Source organism: Lepidothrix coronata, unplaced genomic scaffold, assembly GCF_001604755.1.
Source record: "Lepidothrix coronata isolate B3197 unplaced genomic scaffold, Lepidothrix_coronata-1.0 Scaffold48, whole genome shotgun sequence".
In the NCBI taxonomy this organism is placed as follows: domain Eukaryota; kingdom Metazoa; phylum Chordata; class Aves; order Passeriformes; family Pipridae; genus Lepidothrix; species Lepidothrix coronata.
In genome coordinates, this window is record NW_016690228.1 from 1,667,131 (window position 1) to 1,693,918 (window position 26,788).

Below are 26,788 nucleotides of genomic sequence, written 5' to 3' on the forward strand. Positions count from 1 at the left end.
TACATCTTCCTGGAGAGCCCATGCAGGAGCAGGTTTATCCTGAAAGACTGCAGTCCATGGGAAGGACCCACATTGGAGCAGGTAAAATGTGTAAGGAGGAAGGAGCAGCAGAAAGTAGCAGTTATAGCACTGACAGCAACTCCAATTCCCCATTTCCCTGAACCATTTGGGACAGGGGATAAGGTAGAAGAGTTGGGAGTGAAGAAGAGAAGTTGAACCTGGAAAAATGGGTGGGTGAGGTAGGGGAAAATTACTGTTCTAATCTTTGCTTTTCACCACCTTACTCAATTTCTAATTGCTAATAAATTTAATTTTCCCCAATTCAAGTCTGTTTCACCCATGACAGTAGTTGGTAAGTGATATCCCTGTCTGTATCCTGACCTGTGAGCTCTTCCATCTTGTTTTCTCCCTCTGTCCTCTGGAGGAATGGGGGTGAGAGAGCAGCTGAGTGAACACCTAGCAGTAGGCCAAGGTCAACCCACCACAAGCTGTTGAATAGATCTGTTTAAAAGAAGCTTAAAATCCACTGGTTCACATTAAGTGTTTGCCATAACAATTCCAGATCAGCATCTGCCTAAAACTTGTAGACAAGCCTTTTCTATTTATTGTAGAGCTTTTCAGAGAATGATTTTGTACATTACCACTTTTTCCCCATTTCCAAAATCTGACACAGATAACGATTTCAAATGCTCATTTACTATCTATACATTATCTGCAGAATTACAGAGATGAACCATTTTTCTATGAAAAAAATATAATATTAAAAATCTTACATACAAAGACAAAACATAGCAACAAAAGGCTGCCCACAGAATTAACATCCAGTCTTTCTGTCACCAGTTAGGATGAAATTCCTTTCGAGTGAGTTTTCAATGAGGATATTAAAGTTGTTGTTTGGTTTTTGTTCAGCCTTCTCCCCCCCCCCATAAAGGAGACATGCATTAAAAACAGTAATGTCTAAAACAACATTATTTAGTTTTTAGTCATGCATTTGAAGATTTGGCTTTGAGCATCTTCTGAAGTCAGCAGTCAGAGGAATTCAGTTTCACTGAAGTACCAGTGACGGAGTTTCTGAAAGTGTCCTCCGAGCTGAGATCCGCAGACATCTGGGGCAGCCTCCGGATCTGAAGCATGCTTTGTGAAAGCATGTTTTGCACTCTGTTTATACATACAGAATAGCATTCAGGGAAAAAAAAATAAAAAAAAAATTAAACAATAGCTGTGTTCCTTGAATGATGTTCTATCAAATACATACAAGCACAAAAGTAAACAGAAGCAGTGCAAGGCCAGGACAACAACCACCACTGCAACAATTTACAATGAATGTGGGCAAGATCTGATAAAACAGCTCTCTCTCATGCCCAGACCCAAAATAATAGCCTACCCCCGGGGGCATAATCATGTTCAGGCAAATCCCTGGTCTTGCTCTCTGAATTCACTGATGCAAAACAGCTGCCAGAGGCTGATTTTCAAAGATACATGCTGTCCACGGTTTCCAAATCCACATCCACGTTTTCAAATATACATGCTTTTAGTGAAGCTAGTTCTCAAAGTTTAAAATAAGTCCAAACAGTTTTATGCACCAAAATTCCGCCAAGGAAGAAAGTAAAAACATTAACTCTGGAACATACCTGTGCACCTTTTACATTTGGCAGTCTGATACGGAAAGAGCAGGTCTGCGCTCTGACAGAATTCACAGATAAACCCCTTCGCTTGACAGAGCTACAACGACAGCAAAAGGGTTGAATTTAAATCTAAGAAAAAATTATATGGGAATGGCAGCAGGGATATTCCTCATACTAGCAGCTGCAAGGACATTAAAAGCTTTTCCTTACCTCACAGCCATCTACATGGGAGATAGAGCTCTTCAGAATATCTTTAAGAAGGGGCAGTAACTGCCCTCGTTTGATCTTCACTAAATCATCCAGTGAGAAGAGATGCAGCCCATCTGTCAGATGGCTGGGGACCTGTTCAAATTCTTTCAGTACACTGTAAAGAGAAATGGAACCCAATTCAAGCTACAAAAAGTTGTTTTTCAAGTATATTTCAAGAATAAGCCTCTTTCACTTCTCTGGTCACACAGGAGTTATACAAGGCAAGTTCATGCTAAATCCTACCTCCCCTCCCTATCTGAGATCACTTTAACAAAAACTGGGGTTTGGGATTTAGAATAAACTGTCTGTTTTAAATGTGCCTTCCTCAGGCACTGGAGTTGCCATACACAGTTATCCCAGCAATTCTTAAATAACGTGTAAAGGGTTCTCTCCTACCTCAGGAACAGTAGGTAAAATCCCATATAGTATCTAATACAATAAGCTAGGCTTATTTATTTTCTTTTGCAAAGAGAAACTTGATGAGTTTTATCCTATGTAGGTCACCACTGGGTGAAACTGTGCTTGTACTGAGTGGGTGAACACTGAAAATACAGCTCCTGCTTTTAAAATACCACTGATGTAGATATAGGTACAGTGAGAATTCTAATGCTTATTTCTATAATGGAATCACAGGTGGTTGATCAGAAGAGAGACATAAAAATACATTTCTTCTTAATTTTGGTGACTAACACATAATTGATGCATAAAAGAGGCTTATATCAAAGAGAGAACAGAACCTACTTACAAAGCTTATTTTGCTTAAGTCTGTTTTTAAAAAGGTCAGCAATTCTGCAGTGAAGGTCTTATTACTCACATGTCTACATATTAGTTAAGCCCATAGTTTGGGAAGGTGAACACCACAAATCTTTAATTTGCAGCAACAAGCAAGGTCATGTTTTGGTCTTTATTGCTTTTGGTTACTACTTTCATTTGAATAAGTTTATAGAAAAAACTGAATTTAGCATTATGACAGAGTCTTGGAAGAAATGTTTAAACCCTCGAGGAACACATCTGTTAACTTTAAAAAAATCTAATTTTTTTTTTAAAGATAAATATTCTCAGAGAGATAAGTATCTTTGACCTTTTAAGAATGAGTGAGAACTTAAGAGAGATGGAGCAGGAAAAAAACATACACCAAATTAAAATCATTCAACATCTAAAACCAAATGTCTTTGGCCACAAGAAACAGAAAGCTACTACATAAAACCTGTACTTCACTCAATATCTGCAGTGCAATAGAAGGCAACTTTGTTATTAGAATTTTCTCTATTGATCACATTAAGTTATTTTAAACTGGACTCTAATGTCGCTAGAGAAGAAGGCTCTATAAGCACCTCATGCACATTTTACTAAGCTATTTTTCACGCACAATCACGGTCCATACCTTTCACCAAACCTGCAGGTTTTCAAAAGCTTTTTCAAGTGAAAAAGCTGTTCTTGGGCCTCCTAAAAGATGAAGGAGAAAAGACAATCAATTTTTAAATTAAAAGCAATTGCATTTATATATTCATAAATGAGAAACACCATTGAGTCAGCAACCCTTGCAACTACATCAAACCATACCTAAAAATAGGAACTTCACATTTAGCACAGAATTAAACAACTGGATTTTCTAATGCACAGAAAACCAAGGCAGGCAAAGGCTGTTTTTACTTCTCAACAAGTAAGCAAGTCCTAATGCTACAAATGACTCCATGTCTGCACATCAAGATGCTAGACCCAAACCTGTGTAAGAACAGGTAAGTGTCTCCTCAGCCAAGAACGGAGCACATGGCTACTTGTAATATTCAGTAGAACACCCTTCCTCAAGCTGTAGGAGGTACAGCCCTCAGATGAGCCAAAGGTGTTTTTTCCAATGGCCCACAAAATTAAGGAGTCATTCAAAACTTTCAGAACTTCGCAACAGCTGAAAACTAGGTAGAGGTAAATATTTACTGTTGGAGCCCAACTCGCCTTCATGAACTGAAACTGCAAACCAATAAGGAGACACTTCTCAAAGACAAGACGACAGACCTCTGGCATAATCTTCATCTGAGGTTAAGGAGAACAAGTCCCAGAAGCAGTGATGGGACAAGCAAGAGAAACCAACTCTCCTCCTTCACACATACATACAGAGCAACGGACATCCTGCCCTAAGGAGTTTTTCCCAAAAGTCTCTGACCCATAAATTCCTAATAAAAAAAGGCTGCACTTACCCTCACTCTGTCCATTTCTTTACTTTTTGTGTAGAGGGCTTTGTTAATACAGGACACATTGAAAATTGGTTGCTGCCATATGCTGTCCAGTAGGTGTTTGGAGAAGTTGCATACATAGTATTTTTTGAAGTCCCATTTTGAAAGTATTCGGGCAGGAATAGAAGACTGGGCATAGCTGTGGCAGCAGTCACAAAAGTATTTTCCCAGGTAGTCACAATAGCGGAGTCTCCTGATATATTCTGCAAGTAGACAGGAATTAAATTGTGACTATTTCTAAAATGGGAGATTTAGATTTAGAAATTTTATGGGACATACCTCTTGTTTGTATGCCTATTCTGTCTTAATAACTCCAATCTACTGGAGCAAGGGGAAAGGGATTTTTTTAAAGTAGGGTATTTTACTATTGTGGTAAGCACATGCACAAGCTCCGAACTTTGCATTAGAACAGAAAGCTTTCCTCGTTTCCACATTTGTTGAACTGATTATAACTATCACCATGAGATCTTAAAGAAGCTATTGTTGCTTTACCCACAAAAGAGACACATGATGAAATACAGAACAAAAAACTGCCACCAATATTGGAGTCACATTTGTATAATAGTTTTTCATATAAAGAGTTTTGCGGGTTTTTCCCAGCTATTACAGCATCTCAGACTTGCTTGAATTAATGTGCTGCCATAGATTGTTGATACTTTACAGGCCAAATGCTGCTCTTGTGAGCTGACCCAGAACAAGTCTTGGTCGCCACTTCAAAGATTTCTTAGGTAAGGTCTGTTTGTCAGATCTGTAAATAATTGTGCTTTTGACCAGTTCTCACAAAGTATCACAAGTAGAAAATTAAAAAGACACCCCAAAAGAGCAAAGCCACACATTCCATAAGCCTGCATAAAGTCTCTGGCACAGAGAAAGAATTATTGAAAGAAACAATTGGAAGATGTAAAACCAGCGCTTTCCAGTGTGGAAGCTTGATTTTTTTAACAGTTTTTCCTGTTTTGTTGTTGACTGTCATGAATTTTTATTGTGCATGAGAAGGACATCTATCAAGTATTGTATTCTGTCCACAATGAGAAACTCCAGACACTGGAAAGATCCCACTGTCTGTTTTACTATTGCAGGCACATCCAACAATGAGATTTTTCTTCTAGCTCAGATAATTTTACAGTTGTGGTACAATTATGGTCTGATTACTAGTAATGCGCTTAGTAGAGTTTTTTTTCTGCTTTTGGTAATACTTACTGCTTTCTATCGGGGTTCCGCAACCAACACACGTGAAGTTTTGAGCAGCCACCACTGCATCTCTCCTGTGTACAGAGCCAAACAGTTAGACCTTTCAGCATTCAAAATACAGTTTTAGTTAACTTTCTTCCAAAGTACAAAAGAGCTACACTGGCACCAATGAAAATGCCCCAACTTAGGAGCTGAGTCCTACTCCTCCACATGAAGAAGGGGGGTTCTGTAAGGAGATGCAGATTATTATTTTAGTGGGAGACTCCCTATGCTCTTCTGTGGAGAATATATAATCAAATACAGCTTGCTGAAAGAATTAAATTATTTTACATTTCTTAAGATGGCATCAGTATCAAGTGGTTAGGAGAGGGGAAAGTCCATATCTGCAACTGAAAAAGCAAACAAACCTGCAGCAACACAAGGATTAGCCAGTTTGCCTTCTGTGTGCACTTTACAGCACTTCATGCAGAGTGAGACAGCAATTTCCCCAAAAATGACCTGTTTTTCTCCCCACTTTCTGAAAACCTACTATCCATAAAATATTAGCAGGAAAGTGGGGAAAGTCAAGAATATTCTTCAGGTAGTGTCATAAAATGAAATTTTTAGGAGCCATCTAAGTATGCTGCCACTCTAACATCAAACGGTATGCACATTATCACATGCAGAAGTGCACATGCCATGTTAATCAGGACATGCCAACAGAGAGAAAAAGATGGTATCTGCTTTCTATTGAGGCTGGTGACAGATACTGCAGAAGGTTGTACCATGCACTAGCTCTAACCTTAGGATCCCTTAGTCACCCAAGCTCCTTCCATCAACTTCCCCCCTGCTATACCAAATGACAATGCTCAGATCCCTCAAAACTTACTTGACTGAAGGATGAATATTAAATATAATCTGCGATCTTGGTGGGGACCAGCCAGAAGATCCTCTTAATTTGGATATGATCTTTATTTCTTCAGCCAGATTCAAACTGGACTCAAGTTCTCTTGGAATCTCTTCTTTCAGCACAGACTATTAGGAAAGATAAACTTGTGAACACAAAAGGTCCATCAGCTGGACATACGTTAAATGCTATGGGAGATGTTTATCTCCCTTTATACTCCAGGATTTTAAAGCTCAGTTTTCACCTGCATGTAGTCCACCCTTAGTTAAACTCCCTCATATCAGTCTCAGAAGAAAGCACATTCTGATTGTTCACAACTCCACGTCTTAAATATATTGAAAATTGCTGAAGAAAGGAGACATTTTCTAAAAATTTATCTAAAGTGAAGCAATAAACTGTAAGCACTCATCTATATTTGTTTGGGTTTTGGTTTTTGTTTTTTTTTTTTAATTTAGCTTCCCCCTTTTGCTAGCAGTGAAGCAGCTGCAGTGAGAAAATGATTATTTGGGGAACTGAATAAAGAGCTTGTTGTTTTCAGATCAGACTCACTCTCTGCTTAGATGAGCTCAGGCAACCAGACAGCTGAACTACAGAGTCTGTCTGCAACCAGTATTTTCTGAAAGCTCTGCACAACTCCTGGGCTGTTGCTTCAGCAGAATTGCTGCCTGGTTCAAAAGATGATCTGAAAGTTAAGGAATACAGTTAGTGAAAAATAGCAGCATGTCATCAGCATCTCCAGTGCCTCTTCTACATCCCTGAAAAGTTTGCTCCCATCCCGTCATTTCTACCCTCTTTCTTTGATACACCCAGGCCCTTGAAGAGCCACAGACACCACCCTCCAGCAAGACTCAGGGACAAGAGAAACACTCTGCTAAGCCAAGCACCAGAGACATTTGCTGTCAAGCAGCATTCCTTCCCCTTCTTTGGAAGGACCAACTTTACCACTCCCACACCTTTCTCTGCCCCAGCCAGAAAAACCACCAGAAAGCTGCTCCAGCAGAAAACATAGTGCCACCAGGTTTGTANGAGATACACACCTTTTATCTGGAGTGACAGACAGATTTTCAAGGTCTTCAAGTTCTGTGGTAAAGGAGAAAACATTATCAAGCCATCTAAGAAACAAAGCTTCTGTTACTCAGCACTGTTTTACATCTACCGTCTGTATTACCACAGAGCCAGTTTCAAATATATTCATCTTTACAACACCCCTGCTGGATGCAGGAAATAGCCTCAATCCTAGCTGTAAAACAGGCATAAGGAGTCTTATCTCCTCTGCATATCTCTGACATCTGTAAATGAAGAAGACTCCCTAACACCTACACATCCTAATATCACCATCAGCTTCCCTTCAAGAGCAGAAGTCCTAAGGACAGGAAGTGCCTGCTGGTCAAGGTCCAGCCTTGAGGTAAGTAATAATATACAGAGCCAAGAGAGTGCACACTAATTTTCTTGGACACTGACAGATACTTGGAGACACTGATCACAAACTTACCAGCTAATGCTATAAACAAGTTAGTAACAGGTGAGATGAATGGAATTAAAGCACACACTTCTTCATTATGTTTATACACACAATATGCTTATACCAACAAGGTATTGGTAGCATTACTTTTGGCCATTCTTATTGCTCTCAAGACAAATGTTTTCCCATTCATACATCTCTAAGTAGCACTTGCTACTAGGAATGGAGTTTTGAGAGCTAGTTCTTCATTCTTTGATCAGGGAAAGAAGAGGTGAAAAAATAAATCTCTAAAACCAAAGAGAGCAATAAAACCCCTACTTTTTATCAGGAAAAAATAAAACAGAGGTTAAATGTTGTGCAGGCTCTTTTAAGGGTTTCTGTTTCTGTATGTGTTAAACCCAGAAGCTAACCAAAGAAAAATCAGGATGTTCTGATGAGAAGCAAAACATGTGATGATAAGGGAACAGAGACATTCTGCTCTAGTCCTGAAGCAGAGGGAGGGCTGCCTAAAACCTAATCAATCTGTTTAATCAGGAAATGATCATATCCTAAATTCTCTTGAACTGAGAGAGAGTGGCTGAGGCTGTGCCAGTTTCACATTTTTCTCACCTATATTCCTTGGGTTTAATCCTTAGTCATAACTTCAGTCCCTGTGTTGGGTTTGCATGGCAAAATTTTGGTAGAGGGGGGCTACTGGGATGGCTTCTGTGAGAAGCTGCCAGATGTTTCCCCTGTGTCTGACAGAGCCAATGCCAGCCAGCTCCAAGATGAACCCACTGCTGGACAAGCCTGAGCCCATGAGCCATAGTGGTAGCATCTCTAGACATAAGAGTTAAGATGGGGGGAAAAAAACCTGCACAGTTGCAACTGCAGAGATGTGTGACAACATGAGAGGAACAGTTCTGCAGACACCAAAGTCAGTGAAGAAGGAAGGGCAGGAGGTGCTCCAGGAGCTAGAGCAGAGATTCCCCTGCAGCCCATGGTGCAGCCCATGGTGAGGCAGCTGTGTCCCTGCAGCCCATGAAGTCCATGGGGGAGCAGAGACCCACCTGCAGCCTGTGGAGGAGCCCACTCTGGGGCAGATGGATGTCTGAAGGAGGCTGTGACCCAGAGGGAAGCCCATGCTGTAGCAGGCTCCTGGCAGGACCCGTGGGAAGCCCCAGGAGGTAGAGAAATAGGGAGTTAAGTTTATCTTAGGAGGAGGGGGGGGAGGTACTTTGAAATTTGGTTTTATTTCTCGTTACCCTACTCTGATTTGATTGGCAATAAAACTAATTTCCCCAAGGTGACTCTATTTCGCCTGTGACAGTAATTGGTGAGTGATCTCTCCTTGTCCTGATCTTGACCTACAAGCCTTTCCTTGTATTTTCTGTCCCCTTTCTAGTGGAGGGGGGGGAGTGACACAGTGGTTTGGTGGTCAGTTGGTATCCAGTCAGGGCCAGCCCGCCACACTCTCAAATCAGCAAAGATATTCTTTTCTAGAAAGGAAATCCTGCACCAGTCTGGTATTTCTGCATATGTTTTAATAAGGAACCATGCATACATCATTGTTTCCATTTTCTCATGTTATTTCTCCTGCAATAACCTCTAGAAAGTCGATGGAATTCCCAAGCAATGGAATAGATTCAGCTGAACAATATATCTGTTTTTGCAGTTTTAATTTTAAAGTCTTACCGATAATTACATATTCATCCTCTGAGTCACTGTGGCAACAAAATCTGGTAACCTCATGATGTGATGGTAGATGCACTGGGGAGCTGACAGGCAGCAAAGCACAGCCTGTCCAGAAAAAAGATAAGTTAGTTAAACTTTTCCAGCATATAAGTATCTAAAATTATATTTACATTTTTCATCACTTAACAAAACTTTAGCACACAGACTGTATTTATGGAGCAATTTTAATTATTTATTTCTACACATACACAGAGAAAGCCAACTCTTGGGAGTCTGTCATACAGTATATCCTTCAGTTTCTCAGCAAGAAGCTTCAAGTGATAGACCAAAATCTTTTATATTATCAGTGGTCTCTCCCCTTCTCACATGCAAGCACACCATTCATTTTTCCACAGAAGTTACGACATTTAGACTTGAGACTTATGATCCATCACTAAGAGCTGTATTACTCAAGCAACTAAAATCTACTTAAAAAAATGTGTGTGCTGACTCAAGCATTACAGTGCCAGGAGCATTTATTATTTGCCTCAAACTATATGTGAATGAATACTCTGGGCAGTTTCATACAAACTAATTGCATAGCCTGATCTGCATACTGCAGAAGCAAGCATAGATTTAAAAAGCCAGGCTGCAAATCCTTAAAAAAAAAAAAGGATTTAAGCAGAAAGAAAATTAGCCAACTACAGGCACTCTTTTTGGAGAGTCATGCTTGGTATGTAGCACTTGAACCTTATATTTTCTTTTAAATGTATAAAATAAGTTAATTACAATAAATAAAACACAGATGTGAGCATTCAAAAGGAAGTATTTGACCCACAGGAAAAACACTTGTGGTATAATGATCCTTGAGGGGTACAGCTCTCCAGAGAGAAGGGAACAGAGGATTTGATTTCATGCAGTGCCCCAATTAATTTAGTATTGTCTTGCACTAAAACAAACAGCAAAGGCTTTCAGACAAGGTTACGTTCTAGACTAAGTAACTTGCCTTCATAACCACTGTCTGAAGAGGCAACAGAAGAATCAGACTTCTTTACTTCAGGGTAAGAATTTAACTCCGAATCAGTGTGATAGCTGCCATCTGATCCACTTGTTTCTTCCACACCCCAGGACTCTGCTTGTTGACTTAAGATATTACATTTCATTTTTTCTAGTGATGCTATAATCATATCTGCAACAAAGAAGTGTGCGTTTTCCTGGACACAAGAATGGAATGCTCATTACTACCCAGCATATTTGATATTTACTTAAGATGAACTGAAATATATACTCTCTCCCTGCACTTTTTCAACTCTGTAAATAAAAATGCAAACCTATCTCACCTTTCATTTAAACACATAAAAAAACCACCCCAAGGGAAATTCAGAGACAACACGCAAAAGTCAACTGCCCAGATAATTGTCTCACCCTTGATTAAAACATACAATTTACTTTTATCTTACCCATCTATTAGATAAAAATAAACTTCATTACATGACTAACTGATGAATATGTATGGATTTTAGGAGCACAGTCTTCTAGTTACACTGCATTATTTAGTATGCAAGTGTGCATCCATGTAACCTATTTAATATGATTTAATTTCCAGTAAAGGTGCACAAGCAGTTTTGCACACATGCTAGCTTGGAGGGGGCCAGAAGTGGCAAGTTTTGGAGGGACTGCAGATCTTCAGGCAGTGGATAGTACAAGAGCTAGTAAAATGCTTTCATGGGTTAGAGTTGAGGCAGTGAAGTAGGGAATGTGCAGTGAGATAGCTTACATGGTCAACTCAACGTTACATAGAAAGTCTGTGATAAGGGTAAATGGAAACCTGGCTCCCTTGGGCTTCATACTGCCTTCAACAAAAGGTAGCTGTTTCAAAGTTTCACTGTAGAATGTCCCTTGTCATCTTGCCTGCCCGGCTCACCCATTCTCTAGGAAAACAGATCACTGAGACATCGAGACAAACCCGGGGCTCCCTGTCCCAATGTCACTGTTGTATCGTTTGCTTCCTGTGGGTTAACACCAGCCCCACCTGTGCTACTGCTACTGGCATGGGCACAGCTCCCCAAACCAGCCTCAGCTCAAAAGTGGATGCATCATGGAGAGACAGGTGCACTCAGACACATGGGCGTAAACCAAGAGATGCCCAGAATACTCTCCCTCTCTCCCCTCAACTGCATTATGCAAACCTAAACTTATGTCTAAAACGTTATGGCAATATCTAAGGCTAGAGATTCTGAGTGCAGAATAATTAAAGCTTTATAAAAGTGGCTTATGTTCAGAAAATTGTACCACTTGACATCAGTATTTATGACGTACCCTCAACTTGTATGGGAAGCATGATGAAAGACATCAGTGTTTAGAAATAGCTAAATCTCAAGGAGCACAGCAGACAGCAGTTTTCTTATTGCTCACAGATAAATACATTTAGACAAGATTAGTTTCAACATTAGAGAGCCCCCATCAAGTCCCTGTAGGCGTTTAAAAAGACTTTTATCTTTTCCCTAACACTGATTAAAATCACTTGCGTGGTATACAGTTTCTCCAGAGACAACTTTCAATGAACTTCAGGAGTCCAGGAGTTTGCTACATTAGAAAAGAAATAATTAAACAGCTTTTCTTCCTTTTGGGAGATATCTCCTACTTTGAAGATTCAAAAAGTCTCAAGTTAGGGGCTGAGCACAGCCCTATCAGCCTATCAGTCCTGCTGATAAAAGCAATTACAAGTGTAAGAGAGAGCTACATTGCAAAAAGCTGGAACAGAATACAAGGACTCCTGTGCTCAGCATGACTATCAACTTTCATCTTTGCCTACTGATATCTCCCTCATCCTAGGTAGCAGTCCCAACTCAGCTGTGACACACCAACCTTCTCATTTCTGTTCTCCCCCACTAACATCAACGGAAAGTCCCTCTAAGATTATCTGGCCCATTTCCTTCCTGGCTCACAACTACAACTTGACTATGACTCTCGGACTTGCAGACACCACACGTACCTTAGTTTTCAGTCCTAAAGTTCAAATAAATTATTTAACAACCTAGAAGTATTTTTGCTTGTTTGGGTTTTTTCTGTTCTGTTTTTTATAAAGGCAGCATTTGGAGCTCATTTGGACTGAGCTCTTACTATCTTTTAACCTGTAATCACATCAGGCCCCAGTCCCCTGCACAGTAGTAGTAGCTGATATGATCTTGACTCACTCAATACTTGTCAGACTGTAGTTTCTAATCCAGATATCTAATCACTGGTCTCCTGGTGACTGAAAGCAAATTACTTTTGTTCTCGTTCCCACATTATAGACAGAAACCTTGTCTCCTTTCTGAAACACCTTTTATAAAAAAGCACATGAAAACCTAATTCACAAGTTTGTTGGGTTTTGGCATGTGATTTAGTGGGTCGAGGTTTTTTGTTTGAAATGCACCTTAAGGATGCTGAGAGCTTCAAACCAAAAGCAGAACTTGTCACTCCAGTGAAACCAGTGCTGTGTACAAAGATGATTACTTCCTGGGCCCAGGACATGGGACCACTTGCACATCCACAGTCCAACAAAAAAATCTCCTTTTCTAGGCACATTTTTAAAGCTCTTTTGTATTAAGTCCTACTTGTTGCAATTCATTAACCTCTCTTTTCCCACTGTTAGGAAAGAATAATATTTAGCACAGAGAGTGACGTGTGACAGCATTATCTCCTCCTCTTTAGCTCTGTTTATAAGCTTGAGTGGACTGCCTCTCTGTCAACACACTTAAGACTGTTTGGGCCCCGTTATTAGAAACCATGAGAAACTTCTTAAATTACTGCAGTTTTTTGAGTTATTGTGCTTGTTATTCATACTGTAACTCTTTGACAGCAATCTCACATGATCATCATAAGCAGACACAAAAAAAAACCCCAGCTTCTCCCATCTTCTGACAGTAAAAGCACAAGGCAAATCCCATCCATATGCACATAGCTGCAACAAATTCTACGCAACATATTGTAATATAACTTTAAAGTTACTAGAGTAATCCTATTTTTCTCAAGAGGTGTGCAGGAAAATAATGGAATGAAAAGTGGAAATGTACAGTGTTCCTAAATAATTTCATTATTTTAAAATAATTAAAATGTTTAATTAAGGGGATTTAGAGTAGAAAATAGATTATAAAATAGTCATGTTATGTTTTTAAGTTCACCCACAGAGGGTAAGAAGAGGGAAAATACAGTATTTGTAAAGATTAGTACATCTATCAGGAAGTTCTTTTATTGAGAAACACCTCTTGTCATTTGGTTTTCCCACTACAAAATGGAAAAAACATTATGATGATAGTATTTGTTGTCCTCACCTTCTCCACATCCTCTGGAAGCATGCAGATGTCCTGCAACGAACGATTCAAGGGTATAGCACTTATGTTCAAAGGAGAAGTAGAACCTGTGGGTATAACAAGAACTTTTATTAGTTATTTCTTTCTCTGCAGCTCCCAGGATGTGTGCAGAGTGACTTCCAGAAAGCAAAGCAAACTTTCTTTCCCAAACAGAACACTGCTGGGGTTGGAAGTTGTGGTGGAAGTTAAAGAGGAGAGAAATGTGAGGGACACACTGGCATTTAAACTACTTTGGCAACCTGAAGCATAAGCATCAACTATCAGAGAAACGTAGTTTAAACGTCATGCAGTGACAGCACTGCACTCCCACACCAGTCCTCTCTCAGCTACAGCCTAAGCTGCCGGGGACAACCACAGGCAGAACATGAGGCTGGGTTTACAGTGATGCTCTGCAGCTGGCAACACAGCCAGCTGACACTGCGTTCTTCTTGTTCACAATTCCTGGAACAAAAAGAAATCTCACTGCTGTCTGGGCATGCAGAGAGATGCATCAGCCTTAAAAGATTCCCTGTATCACTGCCGTGACTACAGCAAGTTTAGAAAACACTTTGTCGTTATGTTTCCATACCCCAAGAAAATCTCTCTCCAGTTTCCAAATGCAACCCATACTGCATAGTAATAAGTACATTAGCCACAGTACTCCCTGCTTTCCAGAATAGCAGTTTTCTTCTCCTGGCATTCACTGATGAGTATGGTTGAGCATATGAAACAAAATTAATCTCTTTTTCCCCAATAAGAACTTTTCACTATGCAGCAGAGCGCACATCAGGTTTTTTATAGATGAACCATGGATTGCTTTTTATATGTAAATATACGTATAGTTTTAATATTCTTTCCCAGAAAACTGAAGGTGTGAGATCATGCCCTCAGAAGCATTTGGAAAACACTCTCAGGCACACGATGAGGTTCTTGGAGTGTCCTGAGCAGGGCCAAGAGTTAGACTCGATGATCCTCATGATTCCAACTGAGTGTATTCAATGATTCTATGAATTGTTTTCAAAGCACTCACAGCCACTGCTACAAGAAGTTTACTGGAAAGATGATAAAGATTATATATAATGTCTATGAATGTACACACTAATGAGATACTAAAGAAAACAACTGACACTGGCAGGTGTTTACTACCTCTTCTTTCACCTTAAACTCAAGTAATTTCTCTTTCATTCTCGTGATGTTTTCAGGATAAAATAGACTGTAAGTAAATGGCCACCACACACAGTATTTAAAGCCTTTGCAGATAGTATGGCTTAATCAAAGGCTTTTTATTTAAAAAAAAATGTCATTTTTAAATTTGTTTAAAATTCACAGAAAGGCTAAAGAGGTCCCACAAGATATGATCGCAGTTTATAAAAACTTTTTCTACAACTAAGGGGCACTGACTCTCAGGCCTAGTTTAGATTATTTATAATGCCTTATTTATAGAAACCATGTTATGCTGCCCTGAGCATTGATGACATCAGGCAGAAAAGTCAATACTGTGCTTGAGCGTAGCAATGTAGCGTTTTTGTACAGAATTATTAATACCTCCATTGTGTATACCATGAAGGAAAAATGAAAAGCCTGTCAATATGACTTTTCAAAACAGATTTAATGGCCTAATTAGGCTATTTTCATACCTACTTGATTATTCATCTTACTGGATAAGCAATGCTAAAAGCTCTACAGGTTGATAAAAGCCTGCATTCTCATCTGTTAAGATAACAAACACTACTCTCTCTGAACTAAAACTAATAAGCAGAAATAAGGAAATGAGAAAATTATTCCTTTCTCTTTCAAATATAAGGTACAATTCATCCTAAATGTAATTTTGAAATCTAATGGGAGCTTTCTCTTTTTCTCACCTCTTGCATCCCATTTGCGTCTTAAAGCAAAAAGAATGTTAAGTGAGAAGAAGGACAGGAAGGAAGCTGGCTCTGATGCAGAAAAATTATCAGGTTGCCGTTGTGCTCCTGAACATTATTGCCTGGAAGCTGCTGGGGCTGAGGAAAGAGCCCTAAAGAGCCAAAGAAGGAAGTGACCTTGATGTACACAGAGGTCAAAAGCAAGAACAAGCCCTGTGAACTGTCAGTGACACATCAGCCACAACAAAGCCCCCAGAAAACAGCAAACTCAGTCACAAACTCTTCATTAACAATGGCAGAGCCTTTCCAGAAGGTTGCGTGGGGCCACAAGAGAATGGCCCTTAAACATATGAACAAGGCCTAACAGAAATCTAGGACCAGCAGAAAAATCTCACTAAACAAAAACATTAAACCCCACCGAAAAAAAATTATTTATTCTGATTTAAGTTATATTATGTAATTTTCTTACACCTTGTGCATCTGTCACCAATTCTCCTGTGAGAAACCACCTCTGAGATAGCAATAGAAAGGATAGTAAGTCAGGAAATGCTATTGCATAATTCCTTCCTTCAAATTAGGCATTTTGTTTCTTCATTTTGCTATCTGCTTTTCATATCCTCATAGCAACAAGGAACGATGAAATGCAGAAGTTTTCACTTTGTACAGAACAGGCCAGAGTCTAAAGCAGAGAAAGCCCACCACATTATGCAGTGTCTAACAGGATCCTTTACTCGTATTTTTAGTAAAATCAAGGATGCTACTTTTTCAGTCACTTGGCTGCCACATTCCTCCCTTTGCTTTCTGGAGAGCCAGCAGTGCTACTAACCCAACACAAGCTTGTGGCACGTCCGACTCGTGCCAGAAGATCGAGTCACGCACAATTTATTTGTTCTTATACACGTGCCTCGCAGTCCCCGCTGACCCCGAGAGCCTGGGCTGTGTTTTCCAGACCCAGCTACCCAAACCCGCGTGACTGGCTGCAGCCAGCCCAAACTGCTGGGTGCGGTTTCCTTCTCTCTGACGGGCACTTCTCGAAGGCACTGAGCCAACAAAACACCCAGCAGAAGGAAACAACCATAATCGTCACCATCCTAACTGTTGACGACAGCCTATCCTGGATGACAAAGGTGTAATTATTAAGAGCTCCCAGTCCTGCAATGGCACGTTCCTGTTTGAGTTCTGGCTGTCAACTTGAGACCTTGGAGGAGCTCTGGGTGAATAGCTAGGAAGGATCAGGAACAGTTCCAGTCTAGGACTACTACTGACCAAAGGGAGAAGAAAAAAACCAAAACAGAAACAAAAAAAACAAATGCTAGCTTCTGTCATGTTTATTTCTAACAGAAAGGCAGGATGAGAACTACCTGCTGTTTGCTTTTATTCCAGTAGAAAAATCAGGCCTCAACTGCAGCATCTTTCTGAGACTCAATGTCTGTCATCATAGAATCATAGAATGGTTTGGGTTGGAATGGACTTTAAAGATTATGTAGTTCCAACCCCCTGCCATGGGCAGGGATGCCACACACTAGATCAGGTTGCTCAGGAACCCCTCCAACCTGGCCTTGAATACTGCCAGGGACAGGGTATCCACAACTACCTCAGAGAACCTGTTTCAGTGCCTCACTCACGGCCAAACCAGCTGCTCCCCCATCCATCTCTGGGGCATGTACCGAAAATTCCCACTGAACAGCTCCTTACAGGCCTGTGCTGCCCTGAGCCCCCTGACACTACAGGGACAGAAGACACTCTGCTCAGGGGGCACCCTCTGCCAGCAGCCCTCAGCTGGTGTCTCTTCACAGACAACACACAGGATATCCGTACGGTTGGAAACTGGTGATGCGTAAAAAGATCCTCTTCTGTCTTGGCTGGGGGTTTGTGTGTCTAAGACCTCAGGTGCACTTGGAAAGGGGAAAAGGAAAAACAGTCCCACTCTGGCACAAGCCTATTTAGTCATAACAAGAATGGATGTTAATGCCCTGCCTCCAAAAGCCCAGAATCCAAGGACTCCCTCTCCTCCAGCTAACGTCAAACACAAGATGACTCAGGGAGCCCACGCACACCAGTAAATCACTACCCAGTGCCCCGATTCATGCTCTCTGCTATTCGGAGAAGGGTAACAGTGAAGACAAGACAAAGTTGGTAGAAAGCCCATCCAGTGCATGTTCTACATTGCTCACAGCTCAGCAATTTTTACATTTTACCAACAGTTGCATATTACAGATGCATTTCTGCATCACGAGAGATGCCTACCACAAGCATGAGAGTCTCCTGTTTTACCAAGTTCAACCTTCTGATTCTCCTTGTTTTTTAAGCTTTTTCTTTCTCCTCTCTCTCCTATTTTGAATGACAGCATTTGTCTAATTTGCAATCACCATAAGCAAGGCCCACTTCAATTACAGTTGTCTTTCCTAGTGCAAAAATCTTACAACAAAAATGCACTTGCAAAGTTACCTGTTGGATTGACTGGCTCTGACTGGGGAAGGCCACTGGGAGAACTGCTGTCACTGTTGCTGACGGGCACAGGCTCCAAGGCATCAGGGTATTGCACTAGATCTGCTGGCTTACCAACAGTTGAACTGGAAAGAAACCTTGTCGAAGTCAAGTCTCTTTCAGGGGAAGTATAACATTCTTTTCCAGAATGCACAACAGCCGATGTGACAGTGCCTCCTGTTAACGTCACCTGGGTAAAGCAGTCCTGCTTCAGAGGGGACACGTCCGAAAGAGTGAAACCATTCAAGGAGGACGCAGCGGGATCTCCGTCAGAGAAACGAGGACAAAAAAAAGTATCCAGCAAAGGTTTGGAGGAATCAGAGTCTGTGTTGTTCCAACACGCCCGGTGCCTTGTAAACCGAATGTCTGTTTGTGTACAGGCAGTGTTGCGATGTGCAGAATCGCTGTCGCTGTCATCGTGGCTATCCCCAGCACTGCTTTCTTCCCACTGCTCCATATCACTGTCCAGATGCTCTGCTCCCTGCATTGTGTTCTGCTCCAGCACCAAAGAGGGCTTCAAACCAGATGCATTTAAAACAGACATGAGAATGTCTTTGATAGCTTCAGCATTGTTTGGATATGATCCAAAACTTCCAGCATGTCCAATCACTGCTGGCCTTGAAGATTCATCTGTTCAGAAAAAGGAAGAAACCAAAAGGTTAAGAAACAGTCCTAAGAAAAGCTTAAGATACAATGTGAATAAAATGCACGTGAATAAAATTATTTTTGACACAGGCAAGAAGACAGGAAAGAGATGAATTCACCTAGTGCTGCCTCTTCCTACAAGAAAGCTCTTGCTTTCTGTACATGAGAAGCAATTCTGTCATTGATAAGGCTAGGCAATAAAGCAACAGTAAAGTATTCTGCTGTTAGCCAAACACAATTAGCTAAGACTTTAATGGTGACTGATTGTCAGCATGCTCAAAAACATCACTGTTCTACAAAACAGGATGAGGCACAGTTACTGATACAGGTACTGGTCCTATTGCCAGTAAAACAGAAGATTAAATTATAGCAACACAGATGGAGGATCAATAGAGCAAAAAGAAAAAAAAATACCCTTAGTCACAGGATAATAAAAAGTCAAGTGCTTGTGTGTTTCAGTTCATTCAGACACTCTTTCTCATGAGGAAATGGCTAAAGTAACCTTCAGTCCATTATTTATAGGGGTGGCAACATTTACATGAACCCATAAAAATCTTAACTCTGTCACAAGTTCATTACAATGCCTCTGAAGGAATCAAAAACACTGCCTGCCAAGATCCTGTGTGATCCACTGCAAAACTGTAGTTCAACAGAAAACTGAAAAACTGCTTTTAGTGGCAGATATGGCAACATTAGCAGGGCACAGAAGCACACACTGCAACTGTGTTATTCTTCAACACACTGCTGTTGAAGAATAAGCTGAAGTCCTGTACCGTGAAGAAAAACGTCTCAAAGGAACTGCCATAATCCAAGTAATTGAGAGATTAGACACGAGGTCTACGTTCAAGAAGGAACCACTGACCGTATCAACACAATGAAGTTAACAACTGTCTCCTTTGGGTAAGATAAGTGGTTGTAAAATTCTAAGAATAGATACAATCAAGAAGAATAATTTCCAGGACAAAGAACTCCTAGCTAGGACCACAAGGAATGTTAAACACTGCTGGTGAAAAAAGCACCAAGTCTTGTAGACTGCAGACTTTGTCCAGAGGTTGCTCTCCTTGAACATATCTCAACAGAAAACAGTAAACTTCTGCACCAGTCACTCACCTGGAAGCCAGCATGCACTCAAACAACATAAGAAAGTTTACAAATTAAGGAATCAAAACCAAAACAAAAACCCCTCACATACTTTGGAATAGCAAGTCTATATAAAGACCAGTCCTCAACAAGAAAAAGCTGAAAAAATTGAGAACATCACGTATAAGCTAGAGTGTGAGAGCTGTTAGCAAAGCTATCCTAGTAAAGTCAGATCAAAAACAGCTGAAGAGCATGTCAGTAACTGGGATCAGTCACCTGCCACTTAGGACAGATCTCTTGCAGAAATAGCAGCAAAACTGTGCATTTTACTGGCTGCATCTGCAAAGAAATACCTTGCCAATGTAGCCAGCTATGGCAGTATAAGGGCAGGAAAGGGAAAATTAAAACTAGCTGACTTTCAAGCAAACATATTTCAATCTTTTCAGGTAAAGAAAGCTATTTTGGTAATTATTAACATTTCAATTGCACACAAATACCCTAACTTGGACTGCAAACATCTTTTCCATGCAAAACAAAACATTTAGTGTTAGAAAAAAAAAAAAAATCATCGAATTGTATGGGTTGAAAAGGAACTGAAAGATCACCTAGTTGCAACCCCTCTGCCATCGGCAGGGATACCTTCCACTAGACCAGGTTGCTCAAAGCCCATCCAAGCTGACCTTCCAAGGATGGGTCATCCACAACTTCTCTGGGCAACCTAATGCAGTGCCTCACCAATTCCCTAGTAAAGAATTACTTCCTAATATGTAATCTAAATCTACCCTTCCAGTTTACAACTATTTCCCCTTCTGTCACTACATGCTATTGTCCCTCTCCAACATTCTTGTTGGCCCCCTTTAGGTACTGGAAGGTAGCTAGAAGGTTTCTCTGGAGCCTTCTCTTCTCCAGGCTGAACAGCCCCAACCCTCCCAGCCTGTCTTCATAGGAGAGGTGCTCCCACCCTCTGAACATTTTCATGGTCTACTCTGGACTTGCCCCAACAGATCCAAGTTCTTCTTATGTTGTTGGCCCCAAGAGCTGGATGCAGTACTCCAGTTGGGGTCTTACAAGAGCAGTGGGGCAGAATCACCTCCCTTGCCCTGCTGGCCACGCTGCTTTTGATGTAGCTCAGGATACAGTTGGGTTTCTGGGCTGCAAACGCACGCTGCTGGGTCATACTGAGCTTCTCATCAACCAACATCTCAAGTATTTCTCCTCGGGGCTGCTCTCAAACCATTCTCTGCCCAGCCTGTATTTGTGCTCGTGATTGCCCCAACCCAGATGCAGGACCTTAAACTTGGTCATCCTCAACCTTCATGAGGTCAGCACAGGCCCACCCCTCAAGTCTGCCAAGGTCTCTCTGGATGGCATCCCTTCCCTTCCTGTTGACCACACCACACAGCTTGGTGTCATTTGCAAACAAGCTGAGGGTGTGCTCAATCCCGAAACTGTCTTCAATTCTTCTGCTCTGCTCTCCTATCACAAAGCCACTCCAGCAGTCTTTCCATCCCCTTTCCTCCTTTGTCATCTCCACTTCTCTAGCATCATGGTACATTTCTAGTACTAATCATACAACCACGCTGACTAAATCCGCTAAATCCTAGTTCTCAGTGGATTATAAGAGAAAAAAGAACAAGTTTTAAAAATTTAATTTGTTCTTCTGTTCTGCGAATCTTAAAAAAAAACCCAACCCCACAGAAACAAAACAAACAAAAAACTAAACCAACCAAACAAGAAATAAAAAAAAAATCGAACCCAAACACCCTATTTTAAGGTACTATCAGAAATAAGTTAGTTCCAATTAAAAAAAAAATCTCAAAATCAGTTTTGTAACTGATACTCATGTAATTATAATAATCTGTTAAAATCTGAGAAACTATTTCCTGAATGAACAAGAAGTTAACCTTCCACAGATCATCTGAACAGTTCAAGTATTTTACTCATGAGCACACAAAATGTCAATGTAAGTAAAATGGCGAGACTGCCATTTAAAAGACAAAAAGTACTCATACTTTCAAATTGTATAATATATTTTGACATTGTACAACCCTCAAAGCCAATAAACAAGCAACGCTCTTCAGTCAGACTATAGTTGTTTAGTACACCCAAACACTGATAGCTTTTGTTACCACCACAAGCACCAGCAAAACTCCCCCCAGGGAGGCATTTTAGAACTAACTGGCTGGCATACCTGAGAGAACGGAGATTTGAGGTGTTGGAGCAAGGCAGCTAATCCTCGCTGAGGGATTTGAAGAACACGCTGACTCAGTGAAAGCCACTTTTAGGCTTTCGTGGTTTAACTAGAACAAGAACACAGAGGCAGACAATTTCGTTATAAAACAACAGCACTCTGCTAATGATAATCTCGGTCTCACGCTCATCCCAGCAGGAAGAACACTGTTCTGATGCCTGCCGACAGTCACCTAACCACTCCCTACATTTCTGGCTGTCTGACAATCTCCCCAGAAGCATGCACTGTCTGAAGAGCGCTGGCATCTCAGCTCTGCATCTCTCATTTCACTCCAGAAGGCAGGTGACCAAAAGAAACTCTCCACAGTAGGAGGATTAAACACATGTATAAGACAAAATGCCCAATTGGAAGTCTGTGTATCTGCCAAAACAACAGCAATGAAGTAGAAAAGAACTGAAGGAACCACCACTCTGTATCTGGAAGCATGGGACTATTTAGATGTATACAAGGTATAAGCTAAATCTATGAGGCCCCAACTCCATGAACACCCGATCCACGTGCTACTTGATGTCCCAGCTCTAAAAACTGGGAGGAAGCGTGGTCATGTCATCTAATGTGATAGAATACACTGCGTGTGGTTCACATCAGCAAGGTGGCTGACCCAGCAAAAAGAAGCATCACAGATAAATAATACTCAACCTGGCATACAGCCTGGTTTTATTTGGTCAGTATAAGCTGACCAAAACTTTGAACTGACTGAACAGGTTTGTACCAGATCAGCACTTCACTTTCTGCAGTCGTGATGCTTCCAATTCAGTATTTTTACCACCAAAGCTGGATTTACCATATTGTCAAACCACTGCAAACTGAATCAGGGAAGCAGTTTAGTGCAGATACTGAGGAGCTAATTCCAACAAAGGAGTAAGATGCACACAGCAAAGCAAAATGTTTCCTCCATAAGCTCACAAATTCCTTGTGAGGGCCATACATTTGCCTTCTCCCCATCCACTACCTCAAGTATGTCAGGGTCCTTAAGAGCACATCACAGAAACCTGGGAAATCAAAGGGATGCCCTGCTCTGACATGCGCATTATTAAAAGGCACTTCAGCAAGGAGTATCTCGTGCCTTCTCCCCACAGCAGTGAGAAGTCTCCATATAAAGGCATCCCCAGGATTCCTGTCACCCTCCTCTGCACCCCGTGAAAAGGGAGTTAAAGGTGTGCTGTTCTTTGCTGCCCTGTTTCCTTGACCTTTACACTCCCTACATGGAAAAGTGAGGTGACTCAGAGTGCAGATCTCATCCAGATACTCCTCAGACCCACAGAAAGCAGAAGAAATTAAAACCCACATAGAAATTCTCTTTTAACTGAAGAATAACGTTTCAGGTCAAAAACAGTATGCTGAATTTAAAATATTTAGCATTTGATTATGCCAGTGCTTAGAAAAATACTCTTTTCAGTATCCAATGGTGTTCTTCCCCTTCTTTTGAGAAACCAGCATGTAAGCATGCTTTATACACAACATATTGTCAATATTACTGAATAAAGTAGAAACTATTTTTAATTACTTCTATTAAGTTAAAAAAATTGTTATCAATATCAGCAATTAACAGACTCTACCTCTTAGGATGCAAGTATCCCAACTGCCTGATACCAGCGTAAATGGGAGTACTTTATCAGTAAACATAACTATTAAGACAGTTAAGTTCTAAGATTTTTATCTCTTTTTAAACAACCCTCACATGTCTTCGGTCTTATCAGATGCAACAAGTGTTCTGTGAATTCAGATAAAATATTTCCATTTACTTTCATGATATTACAATTTGAACAACATTGGGAGTGATCGCCCTTAGTTATCAAACAATTACCACACAACTTCATAGCATAAAAGAAGTCAGCCTTTCCCCCCTCGATACTGGGACAGTATTTCCCAAGTTAAGTCTGTAATGAAACCTCCAGCATTTCAAAAATAAAGTATTTACTACAACCACTGACAACTGAAAGCTAGTTTTTGAAACGAGTCCCCCCCAGCCAACGAGCACACTGAGCCACCACTGAGAGCTCCCTTGCCTCACCTTTTCAGAGCAGGGGTGCTTGAAGACTTCTGGTCTGCTGTAGCTGGCGAGGGCTACTGCATGGAGAGACATGATGGGAGAGCTTTCATTTTTTGGAGCTGTTAAGTACCTGGAAGTAATAGAGAAATCATTACAGTCACCACCACGTTATCCGCGGTTCTCCATCTATCTGTTTTGCAGACTCCACAGTTAATATTCCGAACTGTTTTCCGTCTTGACTTGGCAAGCTTATGAGCTTACCGAAAAGCAGAGCTCAGCAACAATGGAAATGTGCTAAAAAAGGCCTAACTTAGAGGTTTGGAGATTTGTTGTTTTCTGCGGTTTTTTTTAAACAACGTAACAGGAACGCCTACCACATGCATAAGACGAAGCTAGTGATCTGTAGTACCCCGCAACTGGCTGCAAAAGGAAGAAGAGAAGGAGCCGGCTGGGCAGCAGCGAAGCCCCCGTGCTCCGGCTCCGCAGCAGAGGCTGCTCCCCCCGCCCCCGGTGCCGGGCAGGGCAAGGCACCGGTGATGGAAACAACCTGGCGTTGTCCCCGGCACGCACGGGAGGGCTCAGCCTGCCGCACCGCTCTGGGCAGCGCTTCATCCAGAGGGAGACACCGAAACATCCCGCGGCCCCAACCAGACACGCCATGCTCCCCGCAAGGCACCGACAGCCCGTCCGTCCGTCCCCGGCTCCCCATTCCCGGGCTCCCGCTCCCACCTGCAGCCGCGGCGCCCGGCTCCCTGCTGCCCTCCGAGGAAATGCCGAGGCACTGCGCCGATGCTGCCGATGCCACCGCCACCGCCCCCGCCTGCCCGCTCGCCGTCCCTCCCACCCTCGGCCCGCCGGCCCGCCTACCCTCCCTCCCTCTCTCTGTCTGCCCTCCCTCCCGAGGCGGAGCCCAAACAAAACAACTCCGAACAAATCTAAACAACAAAGAGTATATTCGAAGGGCGGCGCTGAGTTCTGCTCTAGTCTGGTTTGGAGAAAAGGAGGCTGAGGGGTGATCTCGTTGCTCTCTGCAACTTCCCGAGGAGGGGAAGTGGAGAGGGAGGGAGTGTAATTCTTCTTCTTGGTACCCAGCGACAGGATGCGTGGGAATGGTTCAAAGCTGTTCCTGAAGTTTACACTGGACACTGGAAAGCATTTTTTTTTTCCTGAGCGGGCTTCCTAGAGAGATGGTCGATGCCCTAAGGCTGTGTTTAAGAGCCATTTGGACAATGCCTTTATCAACGTGCAGTTAGGCAGTTGGACTAGAGGATTGTCATAGGTCCTTTCCAAATGGAATGTCTATTTTATTATAGTCTAAAACTAAACAAACCCAAGACAAGTCAATTGAGGGTGAATGGAGGATGTTTTCTCAGTCGGTGGGGCCTGCTGAGGCCAATGGGCAACACGAATAGACACACCTCAAGAATCAGCTTTATCTGAGGATTTGCAATCAACTGTTATATTAGAAATGACAGGTCCATTCTCACTGAGCTTTTGGAAAGGAATTGAGCCATCTACTCCATGAGTCAGCTGCCTTAGCAGGCTCAAAACTAGCAACTGTAGTTCCTAGTAGCCAGTTTGGGCTAAAAATAAAGTGAAGGAATGCTGAGCTGTATTTGTGGAGCTAAAAAATTGCTGATTGTCCATAAAATGCAAAAAATATGTGCAGGAACTTAGGAAATTGCAAACCATGAGGAAGTAGAAAGGAGGTAGAGTCCAGATGCTACCATGCAGAAATAGGTTGAAGCAATAAATAGAATACAAAACTGCTGCAGCTGTAAGTGGGGCTTTCAGATGCTCTGAAGTAATTGCCTCCCTTTTTAAGCAGAGATGATGACTTAGCCAGTAAATAGGTTAGTGGATTTGGGCTGTGGAAACTTAGGAGTAGCCGCTGGCTAAGATACACAGTTGATGTCTGAACTTAGTCTGGATGGGGCGCTTAGCAACCTGATCTAGTCGAAGATGTCTCCCATTGCGGGGGAGTTGGACTAGCTGACCTTTAAAGGTCCCTTCCAACACTAACTATTCTATGATTCAGTGTTACCCCATGGTGTGTGTTTCAAATTCCCAGCTATGAAATGGTAATTTCAAGTGGTTATTTGTAAAAATAAATTCTACTCTTGAGACACATTCATGTGGGAAAGAGCAGGTAGTAAGATGGAAAAGGTTATAGATTTATTTGTAGTTGGCAAAAAAATGTAGCCTGGCAAAAAAATGTGCTAGGGAATTTGTGCCTTATTCCCATAAAGTTTTCCAAAATCTTACAGGAAAGAATATATCTGAAAGCAACACAACAGCAAAAAAAGCATGGTAGCATTTTCACATCCATTTAGTGCTTGTTTTTTTTCTCTCTCTGCTGCATTCTTGACATATATATACGTATTCATTGCCTGGAACTCTTGTATTTGCAGATGTCACCAACAGAAGACTGGACAGATACAGAATCACAAGGAAAATGAGGAAGGAAATGTCGGACTGTTTTTAAAGTTGATTAGGTGGAAACTCAACAAGGCCAGGGCACACCAAACTGACACCTTACCCTAATATCAGAATCACCCACACTGGCTTAGGAAGAGGCAAACCCAGGCTAGCGTAAATACTATTTTTTTTTTTTAATCTAAAGGACAATGTTGCAGAATAACCAAACTCTACCTTTTGAAAAGAATCAATATTCCTAATTCTCCAGAAAAGAGTTACCAGTTAAAGTTAAACATGTAGGCAATATGCTAAAAGAAGGAAGTATACAAGTAATTGCATGTAAAACTAAAATAATTACAAGAATAGGAGAACTATCCCAAGCCAAGTGTACATCCAGGAAATTGGTGGTCAGCTGACCCTC

General features: G+C 41.4%; 1 protein-coding gene across 1 annotated transcript; it reads right to left on the reverse strand.

The window, feature by feature from the left end:
- Positions 1-581: 581 nt before the first annotated feature.
- RUBCNL (RUN and cysteine rich domain containing beclin 1 interacting protein like) lies at positions 582-24,758 on the reverse strand. The gene is made up of 16 exons (XM_017815173.1): positions 24,679-24,758; positions 23,971-24,079; positions 21,897-22,005; positions 17,942-18,610; positions 13,614-13,699; positions 10,304-10,511; positions 9,319-9,423; positions 7,220-7,262; positions 6,732-6,864; positions 6,165-6,310; positions 5,306-5,370; positions 4,070-4,308; positions 3,259-3,320; positions 1,836-1,989; positions 1,632-1,722; positions 582-1,158 (listed from the first exon to the last, which is right to left on the reverse strand). The coding sequence occupies exons 2-16, from the start codon at positions 24,040-24,042 to the stop codon at positions 1,046-1,048; spliced, it is 2,295 nt and encodes a 764-aa protein (XP_017670662.1). The 5' UTR covers positions 24,043-24,079; positions 24,679-24,758; the 3' UTR covers positions 582-1,045.
- Between the last annotated feature and the right edge of the window lie 2,030 nt (positions 24,759-26,788).